The sequence below is a fragment of the Penaeus japonicus genome, unplaced genomic scaffold (genome assembly GCF_977035675.1).
Source record: "Penaeus japonicus unplaced genomic scaffold, GWHDUDI00000001_assembly GWHDUDI00000040, whole genome shotgun sequence".
Lineage (NCBI taxonomy): Eukaryota > Metazoa > Arthropoda > Malacostraca > Decapoda > Penaeidae > Penaeus > Penaeus japonicus.
Window position 1 is genome coordinate 13,478,349 of NW_028234442.1, and position 12,500 is coordinate 13,490,848.

The 12,500-nt window shown below is 41.8% G+C and overlaps 1 protein-coding gene across 1 annotated transcript in view; it reads right to left on the reverse strand.

Annotated features, from left to right (window-relative positions):
- Positions 1–12,500, reverse strand: part of LOC122248528 (putative Na(+)/H(+) antiporter nhx-9) — a 107,499-nt gene that overhangs the window by 24,838 nt on the left and 70,161 nt on the right. The window contains exons 3-9 of the mRNA XM_086534089.1: positions 9,625–9,798; positions 4,675–4,774; positions 2,365–2,451; positions 1,721–1,802; positions 1,276–1,303; positions 1,109–1,163; positions 539–669 (exon numbers count right to left, since the gene is read on the reverse strand). Of these exons, the coding sequence (XP_086390215.1) occupies positions 539–669; positions 1,109–1,163; positions 1,276–1,303; positions 1,721–1,802; positions 2,365–2,451; positions 4,675–4,774; positions 9,625–9,798 (657 nt within the window). The remainder of the gene's footprint in view (positions 1–538; positions 670–1,108; positions 1,164–1,275; positions 1,304–1,720; positions 1,803–2,364; positions 2,452–4,674; positions 4,775–9,624; positions 9,799–12,500) is intronic.

A 12,500-nucleotide genomic window follows, 5' to 3' on the forward strand; every position in this document is an offset into this window, starting at 1 on the left:
TGCATATAATGATACTGAAACTTTCATTTGTTAACGTGTCAACATCATCACCATCATTACCATCATTACCATCATTACCATCATCACATCATATAAAATAATATTATCATTATCAATATCCTTATCGTGAGCATTGCTATTATTGTAACGATAATAATGATAAAAGAAATGATGCTGGTACTAATGGTAGTAATAATAGTAAAAATAGTAGTAATAGTAGTAGTAGTAGTAGCAGCTTTAAAAGTAGTTTTAATAGTAGTTTTAATAGTAGTAGTAGCAGTAGTAGTGGTGGTAGTAGTAGTAGTAGTAGTAGTGGTAGTTTTAGTAGTAGTGGTAGTAGTAATAGTAGTAGTAGTAGTAGTAGTATCAGTAGCGGTAGTAGCATCATTAGCATCATCATTGCTATCGTTATAACATGATAACAATAATGATCAAATGGATTAAACCAACAAAGATCAAGTACAGAAAGAAACACCAATAAAATTCACGAACACAAATCCCCCCCCACCCCCAGACGACCCCGTCTTGCTCCACTGACCATTGAGAAGAGATTCCCCGAAGACAAGGAAGTACAGGTCCTTGTTGACGCCGAGCTCTTGGAAAATGGCCAGCACCGCCACCGGGTCCACGGCCGCGATCAGCGAGGAGAAGACCAGGGTCTCTGTGAAGCTGGAACAACGAGAAGAGTTAGTGGTTTGTTTCCTTTGTGGTTTGTTTCCTTTGTGGTTTCCCTAGGTATGAGTGGTGTATTTGAGGGTCGCTGAAGGTATTTTGTGGTTTTCCTTTGAAGTGTGTGTGTGTGTTTATACATACATAATGATAGGTGCCCTCGCGCATATATCCGTCCGTGGAAAACATATATTAATTTAAATCAATATGCAATTGTTTTGTATAGTATATTTTTTTTGGATCTGTTGGCAACGCTAGCATTACATGCCCTGTTCAAATTAATAGGATAAATTCTGTCAAAGAGATGAGCACTGATCACCAAATGGTCAGGTACACATCTACTGCAACTTAATGTGTCCGCTGAAATAGTCGTCACACAGCTGGACATAGCTGTAGATACGCACAGAAATACACACTCGCATGCATATTCTGTACTTACCCAATAGCAATAGTGCCCATTAGCCCTCCGTGTGCAACACCATACAGAGCTGGACCTGGAAATACGTGTAATAAAATAGAGAAATTGACACTATTTACACTTTGTAATCATAGAAGCAAAATCTCATTCCATACATCATCATACTATATACTATATAGTATACAAACCTATGGTGAAGATATTGAACAGCGTTCCCTGGAAAGAAACACAACTGATCAGTATATACACATGAATTACAATAGCTACTTGTAAGTGACATGAACTACAAACATGTAATCATTCAGTGAAAACACCTAGATATTCTTAAAACTAGCCACGACTTCCCATGTCAGTGTTCTGAAATTCTGGAACACCGTTTAAAATTCAATTCACGGGCACTTTTCAAAAGCTCCTTCAATACAAACTATGATAATGCTAGAAAAATGTATGAATGAGAACGTAAAACTTCACAACACACGGTTGAGAAGTTTCGATTAAAACCTCACTGATGGAAACGCGTCAATCACATCTCTTGGTGTTAATCATTCTCATTTATATCGTCTTCCTGCATTTGTCACAGCGAGCCCTATTCACTTAGAGCGAAATATACAGTATTTAAACCTGAGTACTCACAATGACAGCAAAGACGAGGACTGTGCCGAGGTTGTCAAAGAAGGCGCGGTCATGGAGAGAGTATGCTGATTCTAAGATGATGCTATTGACAAAAAGGGATATTGTAAGACGAGTAATTGATGCAGTTGGATATGTTGATATGCGATCCATGCATGGTATTAACAAAAAGGGATTTTATAAGACAAATGAAAAATGCACTTGTATTTTTTTTTAATAAACGATTCATGCTTGGTATGAATTAATAAACAGGAATGATAAAAGTGGAATCTATTATGTAACTGGATATTGCTTGGTTCTAATTGGTTGCAAACACTTTATTCGATAGACGGGGAGGAGAGTTAGAAACTACAGTTAAAAGATCATACATTCTTGGGCAAGCATTCCATGCCATGCTTGTATGACCTTTTCAATAACAAGCACAATGAGAAAAGGGCAAAGATTTATTTTGGTATTCTCTAAAAATCCTTTGTAGGAACTTAAGCCACACAAACACTACACGGATCCATCAGTGAATACTAAGAAACGAAAAAAAAGAAAAAAGTTGCAGGGTTCTAAACAAATACCAAGCCATTTCATCTATCATTTCATTTCGCAGTTTGAAACCAAATAAAACTAAATAATTTCTAATATCAAAAACGACTTACGGAGGTAGTAGAACGAAGAAGAACTTGTCCGAAGTAAAGTGAGGAACCTCGAAGTTGTAGCTACACGACGAGGTGCCGTTGCCATCACTGCGGCGGAGGGAGAGTGTCAGTATTGGAACTCAGTTACCGCACTGGTGGTAAGGTACAGGCTGCTGTCAAGGGCATACAGCGTTCCAAAATACTTTTAAGGTAAGAGAGAATACCTTTCTATATATAAATGTATGAATATATTGATGGTGCTTGCCTCGAGCTGGACTATTTGAATGGTAGTAATCTATACAACCAAGAGACTAACGTACTACAAAATTGTATAACGTGTCCTTCTAGCATGGTAAAAGGTGGGGCACTAAAATATATTTAAAAAAGTATGGCTTCTTCAGATATTCTTTACTGTTCCTTTCTAACGTGACTATTTTCAATAAGTTACACAAAATCATTGTTCACTTGAAAAAAGTTTGAAGGTAAAATTGATAAACATATCAATCTGGATAACACTAGTTCAAAGCAAGAAAATCCTGAATTCCTAAAGTGTTAAAGTTGACAAAATTCTTTGTAAGAAACTTACGTATGCAAACATTACTGCTGGCCTTTACTTACCTCCGGCTTGCCACGGCAGCTTTGATTCACAGATCCTTATCAAAGTGTAATATTAAAGAAAATCACACTGGTTGCTTGTCAGTGCCAGACAGCAATTGTGATGAAAGCATGTATAATAAGCTCCGAATGCAAACTATTGTGTAGAAATTAAATAGTTGATTGATCAAGTCTGAATTTCATTTTCAATGGAACTCTGAATGTGGATTATCCCTCATTCAGACGGTACAGAAAAACGCTTGCTGGTCAAAGAAGTGATAATATTGCACATTTTAATACAGACAAAATATCATTCAATGAAGTCATGCCTTAAGCCACAAATACACCAATCGTGTGCAGCGGGTACATAAAGTCTGTAATAATGATTGCAATTACAAATATTCACTCATATATCAGAGAGCACTCAAGAAGAACGTGTATAAATGCGAGTGATGTGATGAAGTACAACAAAGGCCTCTGGATGCACAAAATATATTACAAAGATTTTGAGAATAAAAGCCTTTATGTGGATTTCAAAATGCAAGTGTAAGTCCTTGTGACAAGCAAAACAGGAACTGTAGTGTGAACATTGTGAACATTAACACCGTGAATAGAAGTCCTATTCGGAATTGGCAGATGGAGTTGCCTGTATTTGTGTTAAATACCTTTACTAATTAGCCTACCCTTCATAGTATACATACCTGACAATCTTTTAGTCTTAACCACTATGAGGAAATATCCTTCTCTACGATATAAAACTTCCAATTTCTAAAACTTGTATTTTGTACTGTGGTTTCTGGTGATTCTGTGTGGTTTGCATTACCATTTGATTCACAGAGTTAAAAAAATACACGGATATATATGGATTGGTTAGATGCACTGTTCTACTGTGTAACTGACCGTATAGTGGGTATCTTTCTTTCGTCACCTCGCTGTATCTTTAATGAATTAAGGCCACAAAAACCCTCTCACAAATATGCCCCTTTGCTAGATAACATGAAAGCCTTAACACAGTTCCAAATGACCAAAGGTGAGTTCTAGAACGAAGATTTTTCCCGGGCCATGTATGACGTCTAGGTCACGAAAGTGTAACATGCAACTCAACCTAACGTTTCCCTCGACAAGGAAATCTTTATTTTGTGGTGACCACGTGACTGCTACAGAGTTGAGAAGGCACTGACTGGCCTGTAGAAAAGACTATATACGCATATAGTCTTTGCCTGTATGCCCAAGCCCTGTTCTCGTCACAAGAGGTCAAAAGCCCAAAATAAGCCATTTGGTGCAGAATAAACCTGGAGGAACGCCCCACCTTTCTACGTCACTCGTTGCTGAGTAAAACATCACACAGCCAGGCCTGGGAGTGATAGTACATGGTTTTTATCTGCTTGCATAATCCTAAACTCTTCTAGAAAAAAAATCACATGATAATTGCAGGATAGACAGGCTTTAGAATATAAGAAACATTCAACTCTTTGTTAAAGCGATTATCAACGTTTCACAGATCATCTTGATATCCACGTATTCCTTCTCTTCTAACAAAAATAAAAACTCCCACTAACTACAGCAAAAGCCTAAAAAATATCAAAACAAAAAACAAAAAAACAAAACAACTAAGCTTATACTTAGCACGAGACAAAAAATATATTAAAAACGTTTGAAAAGATCCTCATCATGAGCATGTTGTCCTGAGTTGACATGCCAACAGCACAATGCAGAAGGATTGCCTCGGGTACTAACTCGACAGTGAAGAAGACGACGACGCCCAGCAGCACGCCCAGGATGATCAGCACGCACGACTCCGGGATCTTGTTGGAGAGCCAGTGGATCTGATGGAATACTGCAACGCAGCGGAAGGATAGTAGGATTAACTTATGTCGCTGCGAGGGAACCTGATGGGTTTTGGGTTGGCATGGTAACAGGCTGGAAATAGGTCGGAATGAAATCTTATGATAGTCAGAGGATCTCGTCGAATCCGACAACAGAACGAATATTCAGTAGGATAAACTTACATGATAGCAAGTGAATGGGATGGAAATTTATTAACAAAGTGGATATATATTTGGATAAAACATATAATAGCCAGTGAATCTGAACGAATTTTACTCAAGAATAATGTTACATTAAGCCAAACTGAAATGATTGCCAGTGAATGTTCTGATTCTGTAAGAGTATCAAATTTGGATAACAGCGAGTTCATTCGGACTTATTTATCACATTTACGTAGATTTATGTGTATCTATCCGACTGACTATTAAGTGTAAACCTATAGTTTCCAGCAGGTATAATCGTGAACGATAAATAAAAATAGCCACATGCCTTGGTTATCGAATCTATATATTAGCTTTGATAATTTCATATAGTCGCTATTTTCAATACAGACTTTACAGTACTGATTTCAAGTACTTAACCATACAAAAATAGTTTCATCATGATTAAACATACACAAAAAGATTCACAAACATACTCGCAGATGAGAATCGTGGCCTTCCATCACTGCTCTTAGAACACTTCAATCTCTCTCACAATTCAGGCAAAAAAGGTTTTCCTGTTTCAGAAAGCCTTTTGCTGTTCAAATGGCAAATGAAAGAGTAAAATAAATGTGTCTGGGACGGGTAGCTGATGGCCATTGCGTGCGAGGGAATCTTAGATTTATGGCAATACTATCCTGGAACGAGGGTGTTATCCAAAATTCATGCGAATGATTATGATGGCCATTCATCGAGTCATTGTTCTCGCGAATTTCCAAGATTGGTTGTTCTTCTCTGAATCAAAATATAGAAAAAAACAATTTTGAAATGTGAGTTTGTATGCGCGTTAAAATCTACCGAGTGGAAAAATACCGACTTTTAAGACCTTTTCGTCATTGGACCTTGATAGATATACACATACAAATATATAATATTTCTATTTTATGGAGTATTCATCTGAGTAATTCGTGAAAATTAGATTTAAAAAAACGAAAACAAAAACAAAAAACAGGAGTTAACCTTTGAAGTTGAGTAAACATTTCTGAACGTAATACTGGAGCATGATGTAGGGCAGAATTAATAACACGAATAATTTATTAGGAGAAGATATAGTATATCAATCTGCCGTATGAATTCGTTATATAACTATCAATACAATAGTTGTGCCTGTGATGAGAATGATAATAAAACTGTAGATGATAATAATAATGTTAATAATAATGAAGATTAATAATAATATTTCACCCCATCGCATTACTAGAGGAGGACATATGGTACTTTGCCTGTTATTTTTATGGCCATTTGGACATTTCGTAAGTAGGGGGCAGGTCCGTAAGGATCTCCCTAGAGAGTCCTACTTAGATCCCATGACAAAAATACCTCCTCACACACGCCCGCTGCCTCCCCCTCTTCAGACTCCCCTTCCCCTGGTCTTCGGGGGCCAGGGATTAAATATGCATTTCGTAATTCGTCCCTCGCATTGTGTATTCGGACACTGATTGCAGTTCCGTGTAAATTGTCGTAATGACCATTGTGTGGCTGAGCGGAACTATTTAAAGATTAATGCGTCGTTGTAGGAGGTTCATCACCATCACCGTCATCTTCACCACCACCATCATCATCATCTTCACCACCACCATCATCATCACCATCATCATCAACATCACCATCATCAACATCACCATCATCACCACCATCATCACCATCATCATCACCATCACCATCATCATCATCATCACCATCATCATCATCATCTTCACCACCACTAGTATCATCATCACCATCATCAACATCATCACCATCACCATCATCATCATCACCATCATCTTCACCACCATCATCATCATCATCTCCATCTTCATCTTCACCTTCATCTTCATCATTCTCATTCTCATTCTCACTACTGTTATCCTTTTAATCATCATAATAATTATTTGATTATCTTGGGATTATGGACGTAGAAATTTTTAATGCTACGAATTTCTAATCCTAATCTACACTGCGACTTCAGAAGCACTGCTTTTCTGCCACGTTTGAGGAAGCTCATCACAGATTCTGGGTTGAGGATCCCTGGACTAGCTGGTTAGCCGTCTCTGTCTGGTTGTCTCTGTCTCTGCCTCTGTCTCTGTCTCTGTCTCTGTCTCTGTCTCTGTCTCTGTCTTTGCCTCTGTTTCTGTCTCTGTCTCTGTCTCTGTCTCTGTCTCTGTCTCTGCCTCTGTCTCTGTCTCTGTCTCTGCCTCTGTCTCTGTCTCTGTCTCTGTCTCTGTCTGATTTCTGTCTCTGTCTGTCTCTGTCTCTGTCTCTGTCTCTGTCTCTGTCTCTGTCTCTGTCTCTGTCTCTGTCTCTGTCTCTGCCTCTGTCTCTGTCTCTGTCTCTGCCTCTGTCTCTGTCTCTGTCTCTGTCTCTGTCTCTGCCTCTGGCTCTGGCTCTGTCTCTGTCTCTGCCTCTGTCACTGCCTCTGGCTCTGGCTCTGGCTCTGTTTCTGTCTCTGTCTCTGTCTCTGTCTCTGTCTCTGTCTCTGCCTCTGCCTCTGCCTCTGTCTCTGTCTCTGTCTCTGCCTCTGTCTCTGTCTCTGTCTCTGTCTCTGCTTCTGGCTCTGCTCTGTCTGTCTCTGCCTCTGTCTCTGTCTCTGTCTCTGTCTCTGTCTCTGTCTCTGTCTCTGGCTCTGGCTCTGCTCTGTTTCTGTCCTCTGGCTCTGTCGCTCTGTCTCTGTCTCTGTCTCTGTTCTGCTCTCTGCTCTGCCTCTGTCTCTGTCTCTGTCTCTGTCTCTCTCTCTGCCTCTGTCTCTGTCTCTGCCTCTGTCTCTGTCTCTGTCTCTGTCTCTGTCCTCTGTCTCTGCTCTGCTCTGTTTCTGTCTGCTCTGTCTCTGTCTCTGCCTCTTCTGGTCTGTCTCTGTCTCTGTCTCTGTCTCTCTGCCACTGTCTATGTCTCTGTTTCTCTGCCTCTGGCTCTGTCTCTGTCTCTGTCCCTCTCTCTGTCTCTGTTTCTGTCTCTCCTTGTCTCTCTGTCTCTTTCTGACTCTGTTTCTGTCTCTGCTTCTGTCTCTCCTTGTCTCTCTGTCTCTTTCTGACTCTGACTCTGTCTCTGTTTCTGTCTCTCCTTGTCCCTCTCTCTGTCTCTGTTTCTGTCTCTCCTTGTCTCTCTGTCTCTTCCTGACTCTGTCTCTGTCTCTGTCTCTGTCTCTGTCTCTGTCTCTGTCTCTGTCTCTGCCTCTGCCTCTGTCCTTCTGTCTCTGGCTCTGCTCTGCTCTGTCTCTGTCTCTGTCTCTGTCTCTGGCTCTGTCTCTGTCTCTGTCTCTGCCTCTGCTCCTGTTTGCTCTGCTCTCTGCCTCTGTCTCTGCTCTGTCTCTGTCTCTGTCTCTGGCTCTGTCTCTGCCTCTGCCTCTGCCTGGTCTCTGGCTCTGCTCTGTCTCTGTCTCTGCTCTCTGGCTCTCTCTGTCTCTGCCCTCTGTCTCTCTCTGCTCTGTTTCTGTCTCTGCTCTGGCTCTGGCTCTGTCTCTGTCTCTGTCTCTGCCTCTGCTCTGTCCTCTGTCTCTGTCCTCTGTCTCTGCCTCTCTGTCTCTGTCTCCGCCTCTCTCTCTGCCTCTGTCGCTGACTCTGTCTCTGTCTCTGTCTCTGTCTCTGTCTCTGTCTCTGTCTCTGTCTCTGTCTCTGTCTCTGTCTCTGTCTCTGTCTCTGTCTCTGTCTCTGTCTCTGTCTCTCTCTCTCTTTCTCTTTCTCTTTCTCTGTCTCTCTCTCTGTCTCTCTCTCTGCCTCTGTCTGTCTCTGTTTCTGTCTCTCTCCTCTGCTCTGTCTCTGTCCTCTGTCTCTGCTCTGCTCTGGCTCTGTCTCTGTCTCTGTCTCTGTCTCTGTCCTCTGCCTGCTCTGGCTGTCTCTGTTTCTGTCTGCCTCTGCCTCTGTCTCTGCCTCTGGCTCTGTCTCTGTCTCTGTCTCTGTCTCTGCCTCTGTTTCTGTCTCTGTCTCTGGCTCTGGCTCTGTCTCTGGCTCTGCTTCTGTCTCTGTCTCTGTCTCTGCCTCTGTCTCTGCATCTGTCTCTGTCTCTGCCTCTGTCTCTGTCTCTGTCTCTGTCTCTGTCTCTGTCTCTGTCTCTGCCTCTGTTTCTGTCTCTGCCTCTATCTCTGTCTCTGTCTCTGCCTCTGCCTCTGTCTCTGTCTCTGTCTCTGTCTCTGTCTCTGTCTCTGTCTCTGTCTCTGTCTCTTCCTCTGCCTCTGTCTCTGTCTCTGCCTCTGCCTCTGTCTCTGTCTCTGCCTCTGCCTCTGCCTCTGTCTCTGCATATGACTCTGCCTTTGTCTCTGCCTCTGTCTCTCTGTATCTCTCAATCTCTTTTTCAACAAAAATAAATCAACACTAAAATTACACTTAAATGAAAGAAAATAAATTTAAACATCCTAACGATCCCAAACAAGCAATAACTCCTGAGGCACTGAAGAGTCCACGTGGGTCATCGAACGACCCTTTGAGAGGTTGTCGATAATGACCCAGAGGTTGTTGAACTCTTTCTCAATGGGCAGGGACTGCAATGGCAATAATGACGATGATATTGATGATGGTGAAGGTGATTGTGGTGGTGGTGGTGGGGGGGTGGGGATGGCGACCATAATGATGATGAAAAGGATGACGACGACGATGACGGTAAAAGCAATAATAAAAAAATGATAATTAAAATAATATAAACAATAATAATCGCAATAACAACATCAATTGGCAAGCCGTTGACGCACCAACTTTGCAGAGGCCGGCGACGATGACGAAGGTGGTGACGGTGTAGTAGACTCCGACCTCGTGCCACCGGAAGGACATGAGGTGGATGCCGCCCTCGTGGCCCTCGCTGTGGCAGCTGCCGTTGCCTTCGTCATGGGCGCTGCTGTTGGAGTCGCCGCCCACGCCCTCGCCGCCTGGGGGAGAAGGGGGATTTTGTCTTTAGTATTACTTCTGTCGTCCTTTTTTTTTTTTTGACGTTTTTCTATTTGTCTATCTCTCAATCGTTCTGATATTTCTCTCTCTCTCTCTCTCTCTCTCTCTCTCTCTCTCTCTCTCTCTCTCTCTCTCTCTCTCTCTCTCTCTCTCTCTCTCTCTCTCTCTCTCTCACTCCCTCCCTCCCTCTCTCGGTTCCCCTCAGTCTTTCTCTCCCTCTTCTATACCCCTTTTCTTTCTCCCTTTCTTTCTTCCCCTTCCCCACACTTTCTTTCTCTTTCCCTATTACTCTCTCTATATATCTCTATAATATATTACCATTTATTTCTAACTACCATTTCTATGTTACAAGTTCTTTTTCCCTTTCACTCGCAGACAGAAGTATTTCCCAGGCACACAATAGCTACGTGAGATGAGCTATGTAGAAAGCATTTCTGCTGAGTACTGACATGGACTAAGTTATATCATTACTACCATCAGTAACTCACACCACTTGAAACTACACCGGAATTTCGTTTAACGTCGGAGCTACGATCCTGAAAAACGCAACTAAGACTGGAATGACATTAAGGGGACCTTATAGTTAGACTTAAGGTTACTGCTGAGTAAAGATATGATTTTTACAGGGTACAAAACAACTATTTTACTCTCTGTAATACCTTGTTTTACCCAACATATCTTATTGTCCATGGATATTTTTTTCTTTTACTAATACTTATATTAATAGAACCCATATAACTTCTTATCTGTTTATGTTTGTGATCAGCTGTCTTGTTTCGGTAGCCGCTAAAATTCACATGATAATTTGTTAACATATCCATATGTATATATCATCATAAAGTACAGTATTATGTGATTGTCATGTCCTGCATTTCAGAACCACAGGCTTCCATATTTTTCCCGGGGTAAAAATAAACCGATCAGAAATAGGATGACGTTTAAGTAGGTTCTACTTTTCTTTTTCTTTCGGCTGCTCCCATTTAGGGGTCGCCACAGCGGGCCTTCTTTCTGCAACGCGCTCGGTCTTCTGCGCATTCCTCAGTTACACCTACTGCTTCCATGTCTTCCTTTATAGCATCCATGTACCTTCCCTTTGGTCTCCCTCTCTTCCTCCTTCCGGGTACCTCCATATCCAGCAACCTCCTCCCCACATAATCCTCATCCCTCCTCCTCACATGCCTTGCTTCCTGTGCCTTTTCCCCAAATTGCCGCACCTATGTGGTCCCTATCACATATCACTGCTGCAGTCTTCCTCCATCCATTCCAGCCCGCTTGCAATCTCTTCTTTATTTCCCTACCGCAGTCTCCATTACTTTGTACTGTTGACCCTAAGTACCTGAATTCCTCTACCTTTGCCACCTACCCCCCCTTGTAGCCTTATTGACTCCTCACCACCTCCATTCAGACACATATACTCAGTCCTCCTCTCTAGTGTATACCTCCATCTTTCTAGCTCTGTCTCCACTTCCACTCGGCTTTCGGAACATGTTACTACATCATCAGCAAACAACATAGTTTGTGGGGCTTCCCGTCTTATCCCATCAGTCAGTCTGTCCATGATAACCGCAAATAGGAAAGGGCTCAGAGCCGATCCCTGGTGAAGTCCCACCCCCGCACCAAAACCTTCTGTCATTCTAGCTGCGCACCTTACTGTTGTCATGCTATCTTCATACATGTCCTTCACCACCCTCACATTCCTTTCTGGTACTCCCAAGCTCTTCATGCAATACCATAGCTCTTCTCTCGGAACCCGATCGTAAGCCTTTTCTAAATCAATAAACACACAATGCAGCTCCCTCTGTCCTTCCCTGTACTTTTCCATCAACATCCTAAGAGCAAAAATTGCATCTGTTGTGCTTCTCCCTGGCATGAATCCAAACTGTTCTTCACTGATCCTCACAACTCTCCGCAGTCTCGCTTCTACAACTCTTTCCCATATCTTCATTGCATGACACAACAGTTTTATCCCCCTATAGTTGCAACAAATTTGTACATCTCCCTTGTTCTTGAAAATTGGCACTAACACATTTTTTTTTTTTTCTAAATTATGGCTCATATCACAACCTACGAGAATAGAAGTTTGCATATTCAGATTTTACATATAAATAGAATGTCATTTTTTATGCATTCCCATAAAATTCTGTTTGAAGAAACAGTGACCTTCAGGCATGAGATTTCTCGTTCAAAGCGTCATTTTGCTGACAAAGGGGCATAAATCATTGCGCATGACGCGTCGAAAATGTTGCAATGACAGGATGCGCTGTAAACATATCTGGAGGCAAAAAGAATATCATGAAATGTCACCTTGAATGTCTCCACTCTCCACTTTCCGTTTCTTCTCGCCCTCTCCCTGTCTTTGCCTCCCTCTTTCCATCTCCACTCCATTTTCCGTTTCCTCTCGCCCTCTTTCTCTCTTCACATTCCCTTCATTTAGCCTCTCCCAATTTTCTTTCTTCCTCAGATCTCATTCTCTCGCTCTTCATTTTCGGTTTTCTCTCTATCCCTATCCCCATCCCCATCCCCATCCCTACCCCTACCACTATCTCTATTCCTATCCCTATCCCTATCTCTACTCCTTTCCATATCCCTATCTTTATTCCTATTCCTATCCTTACCTCTATTCCTATCCCTATCTCTATTCCTATCCCTATCTCTATTCCTATCCCTTTCTCTATTCCAATCC